We start from the raw sequence: 23,984 nt of genomic DNA, 5'->3' as shown, positions 1-23,984 counted from the left end.
AATAAGGTCACTGCATTAATGTATCGTTCCTTTCTCTGCTCTGCCCTACTTCTGAGTCAAAGGAAGTGTCAGATGAACTTTTGTAATCAAGGAAGGATAGGAAATGATACATATCCATTAGATAAATATGTCCAAGGGGCGGTCGCAACTGTGAGAGTCAAAAGACAAGTGACTTGAGTGACCCAAATAGTGGCCCATTACTAGCTGCCATATCTCATCTGAATAAATAAGCAGGGTATGAATTTGAGATGCATCCTTAGTAAATTGTTAAAATCCATGCTCTTGAGGCTCCAGAAAAACTTTAGATGAGCTGTCAAAGGAGTGGACAATAATGATAACACCGATTCCCCGATGGTTCTAGAGTAGTTACTTAATTGTCTATAATGCTTGACCAATCTTCAATGGAAACTTCATCAGGTGTCAGACCTGGTGACCCACGTGCATCACTCTTGGACCTCGCATTTCAACCCATTCTCATTTTCCTAAAGGGCCACAAACCATTGCAATCTGTGGAACCATTTAATGAGCGGACCGTTAAAATGTAGATCAAGTTGGCTGACTTTAGCTCCCCAATCTTTGACCTGCAATTATCCCTTTGTATAAACTGCGTTGCGCTGTTCGGACGTCTTGTTTGTATCACGATGTCTCTCTGCGTCTTTCTGCGTCTCCGTTAATCGGTGTGTGGGTCTGTCTGGCTGTGCGCAGTCGGAGTCAATAAGGAAGGGGTCATTAGGCAACTTCCAAACGTATTTTTAGAAGAGTAGCAGCAGCACAGCGTGACAAGACAAGGGACGCGGATGTAAAATCAGGGAAATTAGGCTGCCAGATTGGCCCCAGCAGGAGGATATTAGGGGGAGCCTGGGTCCCGGATGAGGGAAGCAACACCTGTTCCAATTATAAGTCGATGACTTTGGATTAGGAGCATCATAATGTAACAGCTTTACAAGCAGGAACACAAGAGCTGATTCACCCTATACTTACCAAGAGAGTGTTTTTCAACGTGTAGCTGATATCAGGTTAATAGGGGCGATATTAAAAACGCTTGGACCTGCACAATGTCCTTTAGACAATGTATCTCTGTTAGTTGATGTTATACTTTCGGTACCAAGTACCCCAATGTGCAATAACATACTTAATGTGATAATGTGCAATAACATACTTAGCAATTTACAATCTACGTGTACATACAGTCAACCAGTCGCCCCCACTCATGATGAAAGGTCACCTTCATGTGGATTAATTAAAAAGTAAATCCTTTTATTTTTAATCCTGTCCAAAACAAATTATTGCTCAATCTTTTGTTTGGTACAGCCTAGTTTTAATATTAGTCTTGGCTGGTGCCTCTTCTCCTATTGATATATTTTTTTAATCTGACTTATTTCAATGATTCCAAAATGTATATTTTAATTATAAATGATAATAGCCTTTTCTGCAGCCTTTATTTGTTCGTAGCGGTTCATGTCGGCGCAGGGACATCGCAGTTTACGCTTCTACTGGGTTAAATGGAGGAGTTTACATTTTACCAAAACAGCCTTAAATAATGTATATTAAAATGCACACGTTACAAAAGATACATTGTGTGTATGATTTAATAGAATTCATTTCTGAATGGGAAAACATACATGAAGATAAGTTAAATATCTTCTTTATCTTCAATTCCACATAGTTTTTGTTATATTTTTGATTGCCTTTAAGGATAGCTGGTTTGTACCCCATGCTTCTTCTCTCGCTCAGGTCTCTAGGATGCATCCTATATGAGATCTGCTCACTCAGATATGCCTTTGAAGCCTCCAGCTGGATAAAGCTTGTATCTCTCATTGTAGAGGGTCCAAGCCCACCTCTTCCCTCCAGATACTCACCCGAGCTCAATGAGATTCTCCAAAGGTAAGCAATGCTTCCTTACGTATGCGGCAGATAATGTCAGAGCCCATTGCAGAAGAATACGAAAGGAAGAAAAAAAATACCATTCATGTATCACATTATTGAAAATAAGAAAAGGCAGCATAATGGCAGCCACCAGCACCATACCCTGCAGGAGTCGCTGTGCGAACAGGGTATACGATGGGTATCCCCAGAGGAAGCCAGAGCAGAAACTGGAGGAGAAGAAGGCGAGAAATTGAGATTAAAATCCATATTGATGGTGCAGGAGAAGAAGACCGGGGTCTACTGTTAAGACAGAGATGCTGAGGTCTGTTAAGAATCGCCTTGTGACCCGTTTCTTATCTAAGACCTGGCCTAGGCTGTACAGACCCTCCAGATCAGCGCGGGGACAGTTAAAGGTAACCTTGGGAAAGACATAAAAGTATATGATCCGAGCACTTGCCAGCTTGTGGGTCATGCTAACGGGTTTAAAACATAATGTATTGTACCATAAAATAAATGAGACGGACAACCAACTGGATTTTGAAAAGGCCACAGCTTTATTTATTGTAAAATCACTGTGACACATAAAACTTTATTTGAATTTTAAAACGTACACAACTTTGTAACATTGTAACCTCCATGACTTAGGGTCCCTCCACCCCTACTACCACACTTCACCCCATGGAGGTTACTACCACACCCCTTAAGGATAAACCGACATCCTTTCCAGACAGCTCCACTTCCGCCGGGAGCTGCCACCAACTTTTGCCGTGCACCCCAACCACGAGCCGTAAACCGCACCAGCACGTGGCATAAGCACAACGGCCCCCTCATTCCCTTGGGACCGTGCCCGTGGGAAACGCCCACAAAACGTGACAAATAAACACGGTTCCCATACCTCGGATGAGAAACCACCCAATTATAACCAGGTACCACGAATAAGTATCCTAAAAACAGCCAACCGGAACCTCAGTTCCCCGCCAATGAAGTCAAGCTGCCCCACGTGCCCCCACCACAAGGACACAAACCGGAAACAACACACTAACAGTAGGGCGGGCGGGAGGGAAAAACTTCTTCACTGCTTCCAAAATTTTAAAAAGTGGAAGGCCACGACCCCTGGCCTTCCTTAAATAGCCAAGTGGCCACACGCCCACTTGATCTGCCTAGGGCCAATCTGAGGTCAAGCCTGACCCTTACAATAATCAAGGCCGGATCATGGGGCCCCTCCTGCTATTTTGTGGTGTCTCCGGGGCCTACTTTGTTGGCAGGGAGAACATCTTAGCCCGTGTAATTTTTACAATTAGCATTTTTTCCAGACTGCTCAGCTTTGAAGGAACAAAGCTTCGGAGCCAAAGACCACCACCATGTTCCCAAAGCCTGCCCAGGTGACAGTAAATGTTTTGATTGTCAGCTCACAGCCGATGCCTAACAGCTGCACAGAGAAATCTGACGGAGCGCCCGTTCCTCCTCGTCTGATTTTTGTATTTTTTTCGGATCTGTGTAGCTGGTGGAAATGGAGTGTGTAATTACTAGGATGACAAAGCCGCCGTCCCACAGGGAGGATACATGCACATGCAGGAGAAGGTCTGCCAAGTCCTCGCACTTCCTCAACGCAGTTCCGATTCCGTAGGGACTGGGATGCTGTCGAGGTATGGCTGCGCAAGGTGGCCGAGGGCCAAATGCCCTTGGGCAAAGGCATTAATTATACCATCTTTAAAGGCTGAGTATAAATAGCAGAGATGACTGCGCTTGTCAGCCATAGTGGCCGGTGCAGAGCTTGTGGCTACTGCAGATCATCTTCTAGGACTTTCTACATTTTTCTACAGTGCTCCACAGCATAAAAAATGCTTAACCTTCAGCAAATGGAGAAATAAAAGCAGAAATACAATGTTTTTTGTTTATTTCAAGTTCTTCGGCTCCAATGATAATCATCAGAAGGTTCTACAGTCACCCATGAATGGTCATGCAAGCCCTCCATGTCTACCTCCTCAATGAAAGCTGTCCATCTTGGCTCATCGGACATGTATGGAAGATGCTGAAGACGTCCTGCTCCTGTTCATCCATTAGAGTGTTTTTTTCCCAAGTATATTTGATGTGGAGGGGGTTGTACAATTTGGATGTCTAACTTGGGAGGTGGCGGACCCATCTACCTATTTGATGTTAAAACAATGCATTGGAAATGGCACTAAATCTTTCAGCCACTGAGTTTAACATCTTCACTCCCAGATAACATTAATATTAAGCTGTGCCCAGTACAGCACCCTGACCCCAGCCACGATAAGGGTTTGCGTTCTTAATGCCAAGAGAGACATGTTGAGTGCAGAGGTGAAGACAGCTCAGAGTCCTGCCTCGGGGACCTTCCTTAAGTGTGTTAGCATCGAGCGTCTGCAGCATTTCTGAAGAGATCCCTAGGGCTCAAGAAACTCTTTCTGAACTTCCCCGGATCAAACCAGCAGGCATTCGCCGCTCATAAAAAGGCCCATGGAAACGGACAGGGCCGGTCTCATTACCAGCCCCATAGCGATGAACGCAAATACAGGAGCCATTCTCAGAAGATGCAAGGAGCGAGGAAACGAAGGGGAGGGTCACGCCACCGCATCTATAGTTTATGTAACGGGCAAAAGGGACAAGACTTTCAGGCGGGGTGGGGTCGGGGAAAGCCTATGAAGTCCCAGAAATCTCCTGGAAAATGATTATAAGATCTAGGTGTTTGGCAGAGAGACAGATGCGCTCACTTAGACTCTTTAAATGCCAGGCAGGCCAAGTTCACAACAATTGACTGTGCTCTGTAGAAGCGAGGAGACTACCCTGCCAGGTCAAGGAGTTTCAGTAATCTGGTTCTATAGACGGACACTTATTTAAGAACTGCACATGATGATTGGCAGCCGACAAGAACATCTTGTGAAGCAGACGTGTCAATGGGCCAATTATTATTATCAAAAAGATCCTCTTCAAAATATAGCAAGGATGTCAGCTCTAGTCTTCCTAGAATTAGACATTGGGTATGCTTCCAGTGGCTTCTGATAAAAGAACAGCCAAGGCCAAAACCCTAAGGTCCAGAATCATTTCAATGTCTGGCTTTTGATGAAATTATAGCGCGTGACGACAGCCGACATAGATTTATTTTTTTCAGACCCGCATCAAAGCCGTTAAAAGGATCCTGATAATGGGATAGCTGGGGCTGTAACGTCTATTTCCCATAGATCATCAGGCTCCCAGTCCACCCAGCTGACTTTGAACTGGGTTACACCAGCAGAGACTTTCAAATCTCTTTCACGGTGAAGGGGATTTGACACCAAGGCAGCGATCTCCCTGCGATATCTGCGGCGAGCGAAGAATATGTCATTTGTCAGCCATACGGGGGGTTCTTCTGGTAATCAGCACATTCGGTTAATGGAATCATTATTTTCCTGTCTTCTATTCTTATTTCTCCCCCCACCGCTTGTCTGTTTAGCATCGGAGAGCCGGCAGCTGATCACAGAATGCAGCATGGCCCAGTTTTATATTATTTTCAGAAATAATAGGATGACACTTTTAAGCCATCAAACGGCGCCTTTGTGTTGCTGCTTTTATGCACGGAGCCGGGATGCCGCGAAGTGCCGCAGTCTGAACACAGAACAAAATACTTTGTTGCTGGCTTATTATTCTGTATATCGATACACACACTGCTACTTTACGGTTTGCATCCAGAAACAATCCGCCAACAAGAAGCCCTCTGGCATTAGAAAGCCTCATCCAGGTGACTTTACGGGTCAGGGACTCGGTCGCAGATAAGTAGACATTCCGTGCCGACGATATCGTTATTTTACTGGAACGCCAAGGTTACAAAAAAGAATTACTCAAATTAGAAGGCATACAAGGTAAACGGCAACCAAGCCATTCTACTTAAGAACTACTCCTGTGGGCATCATGGGAATTGTAGTCAACAAATATGGAAGTGTTGTAGGTCACCTACAACACTTCTCGTTGCTCTTCAAGGATGATGGTGGACAACATTAACCTTCATCTCTTTCCTGAGAAGATCGAATTGCAGTAATGAAACCATAAATCTAATCAGTCGACTGGGTTGAGGAGTTGGGGATATTTGAACCGGATCTCAGGCTTGGCCTGGTATTTGACATCTTTTTTTTTTTTCCCAACGTACCTATACATAGACGAAATTGGACAGCTAGCGATATTTTGGTATCTGGGTCAGTCTAAATCGTTTTTTGCCCTGGAGTCAAAAGTTGCCAGCCAGGCTCTCATAATGAGATCTTCGATTTGCGCCATTGACTGTGCATAATTGTTGCATCTCCCACAACCGCTCAGCCGCGCGGAGCAATTACGTTTGCGTTTAATTGCATTATCAGGCGTCCTAAAAAAAACCAACAACTCTTGGAGGGCTGACATTTGTTTGTTGTAACCAAGGCCAAATACGTGACCCAGCCATGATAAACCTAAGCGTTAAGGAGCAGTTCATGATCAAAGAAGAAAACTGGGTATAAAGTCCTCCCAACAATGAAGGTTTTCAGGATCTCCTCAGAGGAACACCGATGGCTCAACAAGGCCTGCGAGGGAACCCAAGCCAAACAAACGGGCAGCTGTTCTCATACGAGGTGAAAACCTGTACTTTTGGGAGTTAAGAAACTATAGGCCATTTCTGCAAAGATAAATTCTGCTTCAAGCTTCCGCATGTGGAGCAGCCGCCAGGAAATCAACAGAATGTTCCTGCTATATTAATAATAATAAATAATAATAATAATATAATAAATATTAACACTAAAAATATAATTAAAATATTATATTATTTTTAGTGTTGATTATTAATAATAATATTTTTTTCCCAAGATTATTATTATTTTTGTTTACAAATAAACATCCCATTGCCTCCCCAGGGAAATGAGAAAAGCGACCATTTAACTATTCAATTCTGGAACTTATATTACATATATATATATATACGTTTTGTAGCATAAAACATGTAAGTGAAAATGATAGTTAAATTTATTAATTGTTAAGGAAAAAAACATCACATATTAAGATAGTAAAAATTTTCATTTTTTTTAATTGCATCCTTCGTTTTAAAGGCTCCCAATCTCTTTTGCTTTCACAGAATGCTGAAAAAGGATCCAGAAGAGAGGCCCAGTGCCGGCGAAATCCTGAAAATGCCGTATATCATGGATCGGGGCGAGGTAGAACACCTTTCCCAAGCGCTTACTCAATTCTTCGGGATAGCTTGCTTAGCTTTATGGGAGTGATGATTTAATGGCAGCAGGCTGGCACTTTGTTGTCTAGATAAGACTATTTATATACGCAAGTAATAGCACAACACTGGAATATATATATATATATATATATATATATATATATATATATATATATATATATATAAAAAAAATACACATACATACATGTACCTCCATCTTAAGGAGCAGCTCCTTCAGCTGCGGTTATTGTTAGAATGCAATGAGGCGGAATAAATTGAATTTTAATGGAAATTAACCAAATGTGATTTATCCATAACATATTCAGCCGTATATTCATTGCAAATTCCATTTGTTTCTGTACATTAAACAAGCTCTCCAGCATGTGTTGGCATTTTAGAAATTAATGATTAACACGTCATCTTGTCTGTCCCTACGGACTCGTGTCTGCAGAGAAGACGAAAATGTACAAAGTCAACAGCCATTATTTGGCATTGGAGCAATGGTGCCCCCCCCCCAACCATGTTTGGTCCGAGAATGCTGGATATCTTCCCCTTTTGTATAGTTCGACAACTTCTCAGTGCTGGTTTTCATCTTACAGTATTTAATTTGGGGCCCCTCCCTAGATAACTCCCCTTAATACCACCAGGATCTTCTTTCCTTTCTTTTTGTGGCAAAGATGGCACAGGTTGGCTGTTTGGGGGCACTGACAAGCTATTTGGTGGCAGAGATGGCACAAACAACCATTTGTGGACAAAGATGGCACAGGCTAGCTGTTTGGGGGCTAAGATGGCATTGGGGTCTCCATCAGTGAGGGCTCCTTCTCCAGCCCCCTCTAATTGGTGCTCCAAGCCGACAAGCTTTTTTTCTTCTTTTAGAAAAAATAGAGGGAGAGTTTGTCTGAAATCTAATTGTTTGATGTGAAAAACTAAAATAATGCAGATTAAGAAAAATCTCGAGCGTACAAAGCCCATACACCCCTCTGTTTGCGCTAGGCTGGTGGGCGAGAACGCAAACTTACAGCTGTAGTGTGGTACAAACACTCAACGGAATTCTTGTCAAACCACTTATTGTGTAATTGATGTTAATTTTATCATGATCTATTTATCAAGCAAAGGCATGTTACCCATTGCTGGTGGCGATGAATCATTACTCTCACAAAGTACACGCTGAGAGTGTGTTAATGTGTGTTAATGGCTCTTTACAGCTCGTTATTCATTACAAACAGTGAATTTAGCCCGTATTGTATTTCTATTGGTTCTCCTCAGATCCAGGGTTCCACCTTCCGCCGTATAATGATTCCGGCGCCTTATTTCTCCCCGTTCTTTGCCTTCAGGTTCTGTCTGCGTGGTTGGACACAGTAATGTCCCAGGATAACCAGGACTCTGTGAGTGAGGACGCTGCCAGGATCGCTGCTGCTGTGTGAGTAAGGCTGACAATGTGTACAGCTCTGCGCAAGCATGAACACGCTCTGTAAAGGTGTTATACGATAATGCCTTGCTAAGTCCGATTTTCAAAAGCAAAGATGAAGGGAAGACCTCCGAGGTCCCAAAAGCTCATGTAACGTTTCATCTTTTTTTCTACGTTGGCCTAATAAAAAGGTATCAAAGACTTCATTTCCATTCCGACCACTTTTGCGGCTCTTCATCCCGCTTTGAGCCCCCCCGCAGTCCATGCACATCACGTTGACCTCGCTCCAATGGCTTATTGGCCGGGAAGGTGTTAAAGCTGGTGGCTGATCATTTATTGATGCTGCGGTTAGCCGTGGAGTCGGAAAGCCGAGTTGAGTCTCTGTTGAATGGTCTCAAGGCCCTTGGGGCTGAGCTGAGGAATCAATTAGCAGCGCAGGAGGAGATAAGACCGATCCATTTTCCATCGACTTCCCACTTACAGCCATTCAGAGTCTGGCACTTTTTTCCCGTGGTGATGGAATAAGGAAAAATAAATATTTCCAAAAACCCCAGACCCGACATGCCGCACATACAATTACTACGTCCACGGCGGGCAGCCAGCATCCGCTAACACCAAAGCACATCCCTACCCCGCCGCCGTGCGTCCAGAGGCAAAAATATCTCACAAGGCATTAAACCCCCAGTGTATTTTATATATTTTATTGGGGCAACTAGCCAGGGGAGAGCATTAAGCAAAAGGAATTAGCTGATGATCTGTCCCTACTAACTGAATAGCAATCTTCCCATTGACTGCGTTTTATAAAGTGAGATGAATGAACGTGGCCCAATATATCTTGTTTTTAGCCCACATCTTGAGCTCTGCAAGTGGGTCATCGTCGGCACAATGCCTACCTTTTTGCCCTTTATTGCACTTCCTTGATACGGATCCACTGGGTTAAATAAATATTGCTTTTTGGGATTCAATATTTTGGTGTATGCCAGACGCTGTGTCTTTCTGTGGCTTCTGAGCTCCTTTATGTTCAGATCAGAGGGCCACTAATGATCAGCCGCCATCTAACCACCGAGACGACGACATTCGGAGGAGATGTGCGGTGCTTTAATATTTCAACGCGAAGGAGTATATTTGATGTACGGCAGAGGAATAATTAATACATATGGCAGCTGTGTCTGTGCTCATTAGTCACCAGGCTGCTGGATATATTATAATACGGATCCGGAGACACGTTCCAATATCAGGCAGGGTCAGGGTGAGGATAGAGATAAGAGCCGTCATGTAGCTCACAATCCATGTCTGGACGAGGGAGGGATATAAGTATCAAAACTTATACAATTAAAAAATAACCATAAATGAATACAATGTTTCAAACATATTCCGTTATGTTATGTATTCCATCCACTGGGATGATAAAATGGGTTGTAATGAGAAGATTTCCCTGATAAAATAACAGCTTGGCGTTTTTAAGGTGGAATGACATCTGGAGACACTACGATATTATATAATATATGTAATCAGCGGTGGTTTCCTGATCACAGATCAGTATTTGGAGGGTTAAGGTCCCTTTAAATGTACATTCTCCCATGGCGTCTGGATTGTCTTCAATATGCACCATTGATTTTACAATCGTTGGGAAGCAAAGCCTCTCTGTGCGCTGTCCTGCGCTTAAATACCTTTCACTGAGTGTTTAACCTCTTCACCCCCTATTACACGGGTTGGAAGCGATAGATTCCTTTACCGCTTAATATATAAGGAATCGACAAATATAGGGGGAATCTGGTTTGCCTACCCCAGGTAGGATTAAACATGGAATTATTGCTGCAAATCCAGACTCTTTCGTCAGTCTATATTTTTTTCTGATTGGATTCAACTCTGAGTATCCAAGTACAACGCCAGGCATTCTATGCCATTAGTGGTACATATCTTATTGCTTCTTCCCACGCTCTGGATCGTTGGCTACCACTAATGCCCCCCAAAAGCTGGAATGCTCCATGACCTGCACAAAAATACGTTGGGGGCTCTGTTTTCGTGCACCACCATCTTTTTTGTTCCTCTCCATGTGAGAAGGGTTCGTAGGGATTCCATGTCACAATGCACAGGGTTTCCAGATTATTACTAGAAGTGGTTAAAATGGACTTTGTGACAAGACTTCCAGAATGGAGATGTGACATTATGTACTAATTTGTGATGATATTCCACGCAGGCAGGAGAAGTTGCATGTGGACAGCCTTCGTGCCATGGGCCACGCGAGGGGAATGGCTCCACGCCAAAGGAGGAGAATCCGGAAAGAGGAACCAAGGGAGACTTACATGAAGAAAGTGAAGTAAGTGGCACCATGAGTAGACTACTCAATAGGTTACTGTGGATTGTAGTATCTACCAGAATAGAGGGAGGCATCTTAGCCTGGCCTTCTAGTTTGGAGAGCTCCAAAGACCGTAGCCATGCCCTCATCCTACTGCGCACGTTCATCTCTCTTTGTGCCCATCACACATTTCTCAGATCTCCAGAAATTGTAGCTCATTTTGTGTTTAGCAAAGTTTTTTTCCTATGAGCTATTAACAAGGAAAATCCAATTTCACAGCTCTCCCTCCCTTTGCGATCCACAGCATTCGATGACTATATATATATCCCAGATAAATGGTGTTTCTCTATAATTAGGTAATAAGGTTATGTAATTGTCTCATTTTATTGTCATGCGAAGTGGCCAGTAATCACCCCGCCATCAGATTTTTTTCCCCACTGCCTCGTGAGCTCTTCCTCCAGGATGTGTAATCTCATTTTCTGGACCTGCCATGTAATTTTTATTTATCTGGATAATGTTACAGACTGTGGCTGACCACAGAGCAATGTATGATACCCAAGATGAGATTCCGTGTGAGTGTGTGTGGCTTCCTCTGTCGACATCAACATGGTCAAGGATGGCTTCTCTACTCATAGCTTGGATGCCGATTATTTTTCTTACACGGTCCAAGGCTGCTGTTTCAAGTCTTTTTTTTCTTAAGACCCCTCCTGGATGTCTACCTTCCCTTAGACCAGTGAGGTCCACGGTTGACCACTTTGCTCCCACTTTAGCCTCTAGCCTACACCTTTGACCTGATTTTCTGACCTTCTCACTTTGTATGCCAAGAATGTTCTTTATCGTCATCTTCCGGAGCAGCTGACGGGTTAAACGGCGATTCTCATGATGGTCCGGACCCGTTTCTAATCCAAGTCATTCGACAAGGATTGGATTCCACCTCCTTTACAGGCACAATTTGTGTCACGGCTTCCATCCTCACACCTGCACTCTGAGGAACTGGCAGACACCCCCACTCTAATTAAATACACTTAGACATCATTTACCATCTCTGTTTCTAAAAACGTAATAGAATCTATCAAGCAATTATCTTCTTTTTTCTCTCTCTCTCCAATCGCAGCCCCTCTTTCCACTTGTCTATCAGTAAAAGAAACCTCATTATCAGACTGGGGCTTCTTCTCTCTGGATAATTATTTTCTCCTCTCAGATATCTGTAATCATCCAGGTCTTGGTTCTTTTTTTCCAGATGCCCCATAATATTTAGTATGCCCCGGCTTTAACCCTTTAGCACCTATTCATAATGTTTTGCATCTGTTTCCAGTACATAAAGTGTAAAGCACGCCTATCATGTATTTAAAATCTGCTTCACTGTGCATCTAAACCCAAAAAAAACAATTTTAACTCTAATAATACCAAAAGAAAACTGGTATAAAGCTTTTAAAAGATCTACCTCCCTGGGGAACCAAAAGCCTAGATCAGATAGACCAGGTATAGACCAAAGTCATATAAAAGCATGAATATATAATAGAATATGAAGCACCAAACTATTCACAAATGTTGTAAAGAAAGGAGAATACCTGGGTTTAAGAGCTCGCCATCTAGAGAAGGCATTATCAAAAGCAAGTGGCATATTGGGGATGGAATGCTTTTTGTGTTGAAGATCAGGTGGCGCTTTGTAGGTTAAGGTGGAACTTTTGCTATACATCAGCATGTGTTGCTGTGGGGTTTCAGCCACAAAAGAACAATGCATGCAGTAAGCAGTCTTGGGGAATGGAGTCCATACCGCACATGGTGCTTAGGGTTTCATAGATGCAATGCACTAACCCAACTCTCTTTTCCCTCTAACCCCTAGAAGGGCAGTAGAACGTCTATACCAAGAGAACCACCAGAAACAAGAAGAACACAAGAGGTTTGAAGCGAACGGAGAGGAAGAGGTACGCCGAGACATCTTGTGCATGCACAGCATCGTGCACAGATGAACCAAGAGGATTGTTGGTTACCGGTCACTTTTTTCTTTTGTAGGAGCCTTGTGTAGAAAATGCCACCGTCGTGTCAGAAGACAATCAGAGAGGTGAGAATTGACCAGAAGATGAGCCCTGGTATTGTAACAGTATTTAACCTTGTATAATCCGAGCCAAAGGTTCTTCTCGTTTACCCCAAGGTGATATGCCCAGCAGGTAGCAGTATTTTAGCAGGCTATGGTATGCATTACCCAATGTATAATGTAACATGGTACATGTGCAGGGTTGGTCGTAGCTCTATCACACTATTGTAGTGTTTGTGCTTTTATCCGACACATTAATTTAATGTCACCCCATGGGAAAGCTTCAATAACCTGCTGTCTGACTAGATAAACAGCAGACAAAAGCCATCAGAGACCTCGTTCCTGGTAACATTGCTCTCTAGACCTCAAGCCTTTTGTGAGGAGCAGAAGCCGAGGATCAGTCGGGTTTCCACCGCCTCAGGAGTTAATTAGAAGCCGTACTAATAGGGCCAGCATCACCAATTACAGATAATTGCCAGAGTAACATTAAATATCCAGACTCGGGGGGCAGCACTCATAGGATTATAGTTTTACCGGAGTCTCAAACTAAAAAGAGTTAATGCAGGGAGGACAGATCCTCCATCAGCAGAGGGATTTTACAGCCACATCAATATGGGATCTGTATTGATCCATAAAAACATTTCTTAATACAACTGTAAGGTTCGAATAGCAGAATTCACTGTATGGATCAAATTGCCCTGTGTACCAATGCTGGTATTGAAGAAGCGTCTAGAACATAAAAATAAATAAATATATAGTATATATATATATATATATATATATATATATATATATATATATATATATATATATATATACTTTGCTGCTAAGCTTAATATGCAAACCTACCCAAGATAAAAATTTAATTTTATCCTCACTTGGTCACATAATATATTGATTTATTCCTATATGGCTATAAAATATAGGCCTTCTTACCGCTTTGAGATGAATATATCATAATATGAATAAAATCCATGAATTACATTTTAGAACAATTATATAGAACAGAAATTCTTCTCTAACCGCTTCCCTAAATCTTTCTAATACTGTATGTTTGAGTATGCGTATGTGTGTGTGTATGCTTGGATGTGTGTGTGTATATATATATATATATATAAATGTGTGTGTGAGTGTGTAATGTACCATGGAATTAGAGGTCTTCATTGTTTCAGATGCTGGCGCTTACATATAGATTCCTTCTCATAAATACTGGTTATGGGTAAAAGGTTATTATGTAGCATGGAGGTCAACTCTGCAATCTGCCAGCAATCTTAAGAAATCTCCTCGTAAGAATGGTAACATCCCATTATGCACCTAGAGCGATAAGTCAACGACGGCCACCAGAATCGCTGAGACAGCTGTTCCTCTAAACAGTTCATCGGCAGTAATTTGGAACCCACATCCCGGTCACCCTAAAGGTCATGTTGGGTAATGAAGAAGCAATGAACCCATGGCCTTTGGTGAATCAAGTTAATACTAAAGAAGAATGAATGGAGAAACAGCTTCTAGCTGCTCATGTAATAGGAAAATGAGTTATTTTGGTGGGGGCTTCCAAGGATGGAAACCTTGTGGAGGTTAACTATTCTGAACCATGGAGGTAATTTATTCCCATGATCTTCTGCAAAGGGTGGTGGACAGCCACTCATGGACATGTATTACGATCGCCAGTCTCAATACTGGATAAACTTGCTGCAGTATAGGATTTCTCTATTGGGTATATACAATATCACTGTCAATCAGCCAAATGCCATTTGATTTAAGAGAGGGTCCTGTGCCATTAGGAAGAATTGAATGATTGGTGTACTATATGCTACAGAAGTCTCTAAAGTGTTCCACGGAGAAGGTGCTGAGCAGGTAGCCCAAGGCAACCACCTCCTACCAACTGCTTTTATAATAAACCTTATGCAAGTGGAAAAAGGAAGCAATACAGAGCCATGTATTATTGATAAGTCATAATGTAGCTGGGAAACCAAAACCCTTATTTCTCTATACCCCTGCTAATACGCGTGAGCATACTTAGGATTCCAGGTAATAGCTGGGAGCCTGATCATGGATGGTAATCCAGATGTGTTCTTCATTAGGAACCAACAACCCCCTACCCTCAAGAAAAAATTATGAGACAGGGATGGTTAAAATTCTACTCGTGGCTCTTCAACATACTCTATGTGTTATACGGAATAAAGGAGAACCCTTTCTTAATTTTAGCATAATTTAATCTGGTTTTATAAAGCATTTATGGTACCGAGAAGGGATCTGCCTTCCATCCAAATAGTCTATCGAAATAAATCATGTAAAATGTTCTTTGGAGTCTAGCACCTTATGCACTGCAGTGTATTATTACAGAGAACAGATATTGAATCAATCAATCTGAAGTCCTCAGTATGTAGGATTCGTTTAGTCTGGGTAAGAACCTAGTTTATGTCTCCCATATGTAAGCTGACACTTGGCGGATAGCTTTCCTTCCCCTTATCAGTAGAAAAGGTCATTCTCTGACATCTTGAGATCAATAAACGTAATTTAGAGACAACACATTGGTTTGTTGGTTTGTGGGATACACAAAGAGGGTCCTGTTAGAATATTGGCCCCTCATTGCAACGTGTTCCACAGCACTATCTGCAACAAGAGGCTTAGAAGTACATTGCACCAATAATTCTATACCGCTGAATGTATGGGTTTCTATGGTAGGAATGACAGTAAGACTAATGTAAGGATCTTCCATTTGGTTTATCAGTGATCTGGTCTGGATCGGAACCAGGTGCTCAAGATCTCTTGCCAACATCCAAAACCAGTGTTTTAAACATCTGCTCGCAACTGGACCATTTTCACATGGAAGCCAATCACACATTGAAGAGAAGATACATTAACCTTAACTATGCTACATTGTGAGATCTATGATCAATTCCCACAGATGCCTGGAGTGATGAAGAGGAGAGCAGCGAGGAAGACAATGAGTTCTTCAGCGGCTCTGTCCTAACCATCTCTACGGCCCGGTCTGAGCAGCACGTAAGTAGTTATATTAAGGTCGTCTTAAGGATTTCTCTAAAGACCACTTGCTATAGAGAAGATAGATCAGCGTCAATCAGCAGCCAGTTCTGGTAAAGGACCCCACATAACGCATGGCAGTGTTCACGTTAGATCACAGGATACATCATCGGATTTGTGATCTAGTTAAAGGCTGGTCACCCCTGGTCAGCTGTGTAGATACTATATAAATTAAATATGAGTTTCCTCATCTGGAGAAATAGGTTTTCACTTGGTGTGTAATAAGGGGCCTGCTCTGACCTACAAATTAATTCCACAAGAAAACAGCTTATGGAGAAAGCCCGGTAGAATACCTAAGCGATGACGCACTTTGGCACAAGAGTTTTCCTCTGATGTTCATTGTTGATAATTACAAATATAATTAACCCCACTTCCGTAATTACAAATGCTCAATAAACACAGCCCTCTAGCTGCAGTCTTCCTTTTGGGAGCCTCCTGCCCAACATGATGGAGCCTAAATTATATCTGGGTGCCTTTGCGTGGTATGAGGGAGGTGTGACCATGCGCTAGAAGGTGTACCTAAGGCCCCATTAAAAGGTTTTTCTATCTGCCCCACAGAACAGCACCCTGAGCGCGTACCAGAGCTGTCTACGGAGGTTTCTAGATTCCAGCACATACAGTGAGTGATGTTCTAGATTTAAATCGTCTTTCAACCGTCTCTTCCCGCTACAATCAATCCCTTCTAAGACTCTTCTCCACTGAGTCTAAGTTTCTGTGTCGTTCCCTGTTGTCTTCCTTGTGGCTTTATCTTAGAACACTCTGGACATGACAGATGATTCTTGGAAGTCAAAGCACTAAAGAGATCAGAAGTTATCTACCAGAATATATTTAATGGAAGGCCTGAAGGGTTTGGCAACTGGTTTTCTCCCACCGCCATTTTGAATATTCCCAAATGTCTGGACTGCTCGTTATCGCCATGCTTGTCTGTCTCTCATGTTCCTTCAGAACCGGCGTTCTCGCTCATCCCTTTCTCTAAATCCCTCTATGATACGGCTGGCTCTCCCTTTTCTTGCAGCGCATGAAGTTGGGTTAACGGACACAATCTCCCAGGACTCTGAGGATACGAGCGCGTCTGCCTGCAGTAAGGCGGAAATCGAACGTCTCAGACAGTGAGTACGAATGTCGGGGGAGGACAGAAATCAAAAGAAACAAGAAGCAAAAAGATAAATTTGACATGTTCACCCCACAGGGCATGCGCGGGGAACAGATGAACTGCTCTGATACAGGAGATGTATCAGCAGAACCAAGCTGCCGACTCAGCAGCACACACACAAAGCCTGGAAATAAACCACCGGGAGGGTAATTCATACACCTCGACTCCTTTTGGCAACCTCTGCCAAGCTCTACAAGCCCAGAGCAAACAGAGTTTAACGGCCTTGTACACCGGCAGAGAGCTAGTCTATATAAACTTGGTCGGGCAACAGAGGACCTGTCAGACTACAACTCCTATGATCCATTGACCACGATCCAAAGCCTCACCCCACCCCACAGATATATAGTTTACCTTTAGGAATGGATATCAATTGATTTGCATAATCAATTGATATCCATCACACTGTAGGCAGGATCGGGACCGGAACAAGCCCGCTAGGCAGACGTACGGGTAAGGCCCTGTGTTAATGGCAAACCCCTACCATCTGGGTAAAGCCCCATACCCTGCATGCCACATAAAGAGTACAGGGTAATTAAGAGATTATGGAGATACTGGTATCACACCATTGGTGGGTCCTCAACTCAGCCCCCATTTACGCCTTAAACGTATCCTTTATCTATACAGGGGAGACTTTAAATCCAGTTCATTACATCTGAAGGAAAGGCTATCTCAAAGAAACAAATTAGCGAGATCCGGTGGCAGAGCCAGGGCAGGCTGCATTTTATATGCCGTGATAATCTGTGTATCTGTGCCACCGCTGTGCCTTTATTTTTATTTTTTTTAACATATTATTTTGGATCCATTTAATGACTGAGACACACTGGGATATCCTCTGGTGTCTTCATTTCGTAATGATATTCTAGAAATCATTACGAAGGACGCTAATTAAACCCAAACAGCTTTGAGGCTTCTGCCTGCAGACGCTCATCGGGACAGATCTGCATTAAAATGTGTGGATGACACGCGGAAATCCCAGTACAATATCAGAGTCCACGCTTTCCTCTCTCCTACGGAACGCGCTTTTATTTCTGGGGACAATTACAGAGAAGCGATAGAGGTTACCATGGCAACAGCAGGGCTTTGTTCCCTAACAAGAGGGGGTGACTTAGGGTCCTGCAACTGCCTCCGAAGCCAAGGCATGGATTCGGGGGAAGAAAAGTTGGTCTTCCCAACGCTCCGCCACTGATTCACCCTTTAAGTGCCAGAAAGAGCTGCAGCTACTGCCAAAGTGATATAATCCTATGTATAATTGAGATCACATTGATATACATTAAAAAAGATGAAAAATTTAATCCCGGAGGTATGTTCTATTTTGAATAAGATGTTCACGTAGAAAAAAATGGATTATATGGAAGATCAGCCCCGTCCGCTGAAATGGTTTGCAGGATGAGGGATCTTAATACGCACGGCTTGGAGGAAAGAAGGGAGATGTGATGGAAACATTTAAATAGTTAAAGGGATTTAACAAAGTACAGACGTTTATATCAAAGGAGGAGAAATGTTAGAACAAGAGGCCATCATCTAAAAAGTAGTAGGTCAGAGGCTTAGATGGAATGGAAGGAAGTTTTACTCTACAGAGAGAGTGGTAGATAAAGGGAACACCAACCCAGCATAAGTGGTAGGGGCTAATACAGTGAGGGTATTAAACATGCATGGGAAAGACATACGGCTCCTGAATCTAAGGTTTGAATCTTTACAGTAGAAAAAACAGGCAGGCTAGACGGGCCGAAAGGCTCTTACGTGACATTAAATTCCATTTTTTATGTTTCTAAGTGCTTGTCCCCTTTCTTCTACTTACTTCTCCGGCTTCAGTGAGCAAATGCTAAAGCTGTCACTTCTAGGTAGAATGCAAAGTACAATTCTCATTAGGGAATAGTTCAGTTAAAAGGACTTTAAGGAAGCATTATTAAGTATGTTGAAATCAATGAATGTGCACATATATGCATCCCAAGACACGGACAATCTTTCTCTATGCCCAGAATGCATGTCTAAAAACATTCATTCTCTCTAATTATAAAAGAAAATGCACCGGCGAAGTGTTGGGGGGGGGGGTCCGTTTATATGGCAGAGTTTTCGGGGAACAATATTTAAAACAAAGCCGCTGTCTGTCTCTATTCCTCAAGCTGTCGTTGCTTACATTGAATGAGCTCTCTGCTCCGCTTGCCTGTCTTGGGCTGCCTGCAAATGATTCTCCTAAATATATACGTTCTAAATAAAGAGTAACCCTAGACACAAGGGCAGCCTCCTGACTGAGAGATATTGGGATAGCGATTCGTAACAGTGGGAAAAACATTCTAAAATCCACATATCTGACATCAGATTATAAATCAGAGAGTGCGAGAGAGTGCGAGAGAGTGCGAGAGAGTGCGAGAGAGTGCGAGAGAGTGCGAGAGAGTGCGAGAGAGTGCGAGAGAGTGCGAGAGAGTGCGAAAGAACTAGAGAATCAGAGCGTGGCCCCGTATGAAGCTAAGTGCAACCCTGTCCAAGGTGCTGAAACACAGCAATCCCCATCTGGTATAACAATCTGCTCTGTCCAAGGTGCTGAATCTCACTTCATCGCTGCTTTACCTGGTGAACTTAAACAGCGATTCTCGCATTATTATTATTTATTGTTTTATATGGGGCCATCACACTCTGTAGCGCTGTACAATGGTTTGACAGGACATAACAAGTAGTATATAACATAAAAATTTGACCTACAGAAACCACATTATCCTTGTCCAAATTAGTGATATGTCCCAGCAGTGGGGCGCGTCCTCACATCAGAGCTCTCCGTGGTGCTGAAACACGGCAATGCTCATGCAAGATCTCATTTATTATTATTTATTGTTTTATATAGCGCCATCAGATTCCACAGCGCTGTACAAAAGGGTAGACAGGGCATAGTCATTTCCCGGCTTGTAGAAGCTCGTTCGGGAGCTCCTTGAGCTATAGTTTAGAGGGTTTGATGGCAATGAAAATAGGTTCTCCTCTCTGGAGCAGCTGGTCCGGTGACAGGAGATTGAGAGAATTATTTCAAATGAAGGGCTTGGAGATAAACAAGATTCTGATTTTAAAAAAAGTGAATGCTTCCAATATTGTGATTATCTATGATAAACTCTAAGGCAACACGGGGTTCTCGGAGCGTGTCCAATGCTTTCCATGACAAAATGTTTCCCTAGCGAGTGTTGCTTCCAGTGATAATGAATCACATAAATTCTCCCATCATCTAATCTCAGCCCGTATGGTATTCAGGATGCATCATGTAGCCCAGAAAATCTACCTTCTGTTGTTTTTGCTAAAAAAAATTTTCCTCTTCCGCTCGGATCTCTGTTCTTACTAAACACACATTTTCTTTTTTCATTCTGTCACCTCAAGTCTTCTCTGTCTACCTTCAACATGTCCTTTTTTTTCCCCCCTGTTCACTTTGTTTCTCGGGTTCTTCTTTTTTCCTCCCCCTCTCTTCCCTATCGGCTCTATTTTTGTTTCCCACTTGCTTGGCATTATCAAGGTTAGATATGTTATTCTGTTTAATAGACTGCAGTCTTCGAGGAGCTAGGAATAACCTACCACACAAGCAGATAACAGACAGGAAACCATTCGATAATCAAAATTTTAACCCCCTGTGCTCCCAGTGGCCTTTTTTTGTAACTCGATTTAAACCTCGCAGTGTTTTGTGTCAAAAATGTGAACTTTAAAAAGTGTTTTATTAAATCTGATGTCTTCTTTGAAGTGCGGTGAACACATTCCCATTTCTGTCTTTCATGGACATTTATTTTGCAGGCTTCCACCAGAGAAAAGGTTAGCTCGGGGGTGGTAGAAGCATCGTTGCAAATGCACTTTAAATATCTACTTGTAATAATGATTAGAGAATTCTCAATCCACTGGTTACATGAGTTGGATGGCGCATGGATACCAGGGAGCCCAGGGCAGAAAACGGAGGGCCCCTCTTCTGGGGGTGTGGCTTTGTAGGAGGTGGGTGGAGAGTGGGCGTGCCAAACTCCGCTACTGTCTCCAGAGAAAGAGAAAAGTTACCCGGAGACCCAGGGAAGCCGTGATTCACCCAGAGACTCCGGGTCAAATGCTGAAAGTTTCCGGGTAATGATGTAGGTTACGTAGACATAGGACAGGGGCGTCCAACCTGCGGCCCTCCAGCTGCTGCAGGACTACATCTCCCATACTCCTCAGCCAGCCCCTTAGCTGAAAGAGCATTATGGGAGATAAGTCCTACAGCAGCTGGAGGGCGGCAGGTTGGACACCCCTGACATAGGACATGGTGTCCTGTTTTTCCTATTCCTATTGGGTCAAAAGCAGAACTTTCTTAAAGTTCTTGAATCACACCTTAGGTCAAGAATCCATAACCCCCGTGTGCTGATCTCAGGGTATATCTCTATTCAAGCACTCCTGCTATTTCTTCTAAACACTTCATAGCTAAAGTAATGCTCTCTAAATGGGTTTTTAAATCCTTTAATATTTTAACATCTTTTATAGTCCTGCGAATGGTGTCGATTGTATTGCCTTTGGTTTGTTTTAGCACCAGGTCCTGTTTACTTTGAAGTTCAATAGAAGTAATTTGTGAGAAAGGTTATCCCAACGTGCTCTGTCATGGGACAGGGAATGTATGAAAGAGGTATAAATAGCCTGCAAAGCTGGAGAGGTGGAGGGCAATAAGTCTTCATTTACAAGGCAGGGAGCGAGCGACTCAATAGATCAGCAGGGTGACTGCAGTTCACGGCTATTGCGGTACGGGGCATGAACATGCTGTGCTGTGATCATAGATGAAATATGGCGTGACTAAAATAGTTATTTTACAAACTAGAGCTGACGAAAACTTATTAACAACTGATATTCTGTATGGGGTGGCACATGGATGAGTAGGCATTTCTAAACCTAGAACTTGAGTATACCCATAGGAGTAATAAACGGGGAGAACAGTGGAGTGTCAGGATAAGCGGATACACCAGATTTTTTGCTTTGAAGGTCATATTATATAGTTCTCTTTGGCAGAGAGAAGCCATTGCTTGTTACTCTTATTTTTCCGCCTTGCAGGGTCTGTGTTGGACTGTTGGGAGAAGATGGGTTCTGGAAGGTCTACAACTATCTGAAACAAGTCTACTTCCAACAGGGCTCTGATACAGAGGACACTCGAGAAGAGACTCTCTGTGAACCAAAGGAGGTGCATCTGTATCCACAGCATTGCTATAAAGTCCAACAACTCATCTTTTTTGAAGAGAGGATGGAAGAAGAGACTTTGGGATCTCAATCTGTATGGCTTTAGGGCTGAATTCCTTCATGAAGCTGCACAAGAAGGTCTTCCTGATCCTTCACCACCAGGGATGGTGCCTCTGGACAGAGCCACCAGCTTCAAACACGTCAAGACAAAGTGGAGGAAGGGGAGATATAATTTGGACCCAACAATGCTGAAATACTGCTTTGGTAGAACATTCTTGCCTTTTGACTTTTGAAGTTTGAGTTTTATATTGTGGCTTCATTTGCGTTTTGTGCCCCCCATCATTCTCACGCCAAATTAGTTACCCTGGATATGAACACGAAATCTCATTTCTGAGCTGGCTTTGTACCATCATCCTTCCATATCTTTATTCTGAAAAAGTGCCTGGACATGTCATTTAATCCCAACACCGGAGGAGATCGGTATCGTCCATGCTGCCTTAAGCATCCAGAGATCTAAATTAAATCTCGCATTCTCTTCAGCGGGAGCATACAACAAAAGTAATAAAACCACTAATTTGTTAATGCCGGCTGTATCTTTAGGTTTGCATCTGATAACCAACTGAATAATCACAAAGAGTTTACGGATATACTTGACAGGAACCGCATCATTTACAATGGGGGGGGTTAAAAAAACCTCTAAGGCGAGGTTGCACAATGTAATAAAAGGGACACAAACTACGTCATTTCATTATGATCTCTCTCAGCAGGAGTGGAGGATTTGCTATAAATCTGTCTGTATCTACAGGGGTCCACAAATTGTCATGAACAGAAAGAATCGTCCACTGTGGTCCACCATGGAAACCATTTAAAGAGGGTTCCTTTCGGAGAAGAAACAAAGCCTTTCTTTCCAGGATGATGATGTAATAATGTAATAATTTTGTTTTTGAACCTCTCGCGTGATGAAACACATTTAGATGACTGTGATATACATTGATCACAGCTCATTGAATCTTTCCCCTATATGTAACATCACATTGCTCTCTTAAAGCTACATCAATCCTTTTCGGAAAATAAAAGACTAAACGCATCAAAAAGAGATTTGTTACGATGTCTCTGCTCCTGCAGGGAAGATTCTTGCTGAGAGAGATCATAAAGGAATGGAATGATGTACCGTATTTTTCGCTCTATAAGACGCACCTGCTGATAAGACGCACCTAGATTTTAGAGGAGAAAAAAAAGGAAAAAATATTTTGAGCTAAAAAATGGGCTAAAATATTTATTACAATAACTGAATAAGCTATGAACACAGTAAGACACACACAGTAAGACACACACAGACACAGTAAGACACACACAGACACAGTGAGACACACACACACACACACAGTAAGACACACACACACACACAGTAAGACACACACAGTAAGACCTCCCTCCCTAACCCCCCTTCTCAGTATCTCCCCTCTAACTCCCTAACCCCCCCTTCTCAGGATCTCCCCTCTAACTCCCTAACCCCCCCTTCTCAGGATCTCCCCCCCCGCCCCGGTCACTTACCTTAAACTCCTGTGTTGGAAGCGTGAGGCGTTTGTCTCGGGTGCCGGCGCTTCACTGCTGAGCGCCGGCGTCTGACGTCATATGCCGGCGCCCAGCGTAAAGCGCCGGCACCCGAGACAAACGCTTCCAACACAGGAGTTGAAGCGCTGAGGCAGGCGGCAGTGGCGGCGGCCGCCGCCAGCAAAGGATTCCTGTATATCTGTCAGGCAGGGGGGCCCGAGAGTTGCCGAGCGGTTGTCTTCAGCAACCGCTCGGCACCCCTTGGGCCCCCCTGACTGGCAGAAATCCAGG

General features: G+C 43.1%; 1 protein-coding gene across 1 annotated transcript in view; it reads left to right on the top strand.

Moving 5' to 3' along the window:
* LOC149299159 (serine/threonine-protein kinase Nek11-like) overlaps positions 1–17,442 on the top strand; it is a 48,414-nt gene extending 30,972 nt beyond the window's left edge. The window contains exons 6-15 of the mRNA XM_089486630.1: positions 1,735–1,884; positions 6,956–7,034; positions 8,383–8,468; positions 10,657–10,776; positions 12,602–12,683; positions 12,772–12,820; positions 15,702–15,796; positions 16,394–16,454; positions 16,851–16,944; positions 17,397–17,442. Coding sequence (XP_089342756.1) covers positions 1,735–1,884; positions 6,956–7,034; positions 8,383–8,468; positions 10,657–10,776; positions 12,602–12,683; positions 12,772–12,820; positions 15,702–15,796; positions 16,394–16,454; positions 16,851–16,944; positions 17,397–17,442 — 862 coding nt within the window. The remainder of the gene's footprint in view (positions 1–1,734; positions 1,885–6,955; positions 7,035–8,382; positions 8,469–10,656; positions 10,777–12,601; positions 12,684–12,771; positions 12,821–15,701; positions 15,797–16,393; positions 16,455–16,850; positions 16,945–17,396) is intronic.
* The last annotated feature ends 6,542 nt before the right edge of the window (positions 17,443–23,984 follow it).

Source organism: Sceloporus occidentalis, unplaced genomic scaffold, assembly GCF_023333645.1.
Source record: "Sceloporus occidentalis isolate IW3139 unplaced genomic scaffold, rSceOcc1.0.p SCAF_29, whole genome shotgun sequence".
Lineage (NCBI taxonomy): Eukaryota > Metazoa > Chordata > Lepidosauria > Squamata > Phrynosomatidae > Sceloporus > Sceloporus occidentalis.
This window is presented reverse-complemented; position numbering and strand designations above follow the sequence as displayed.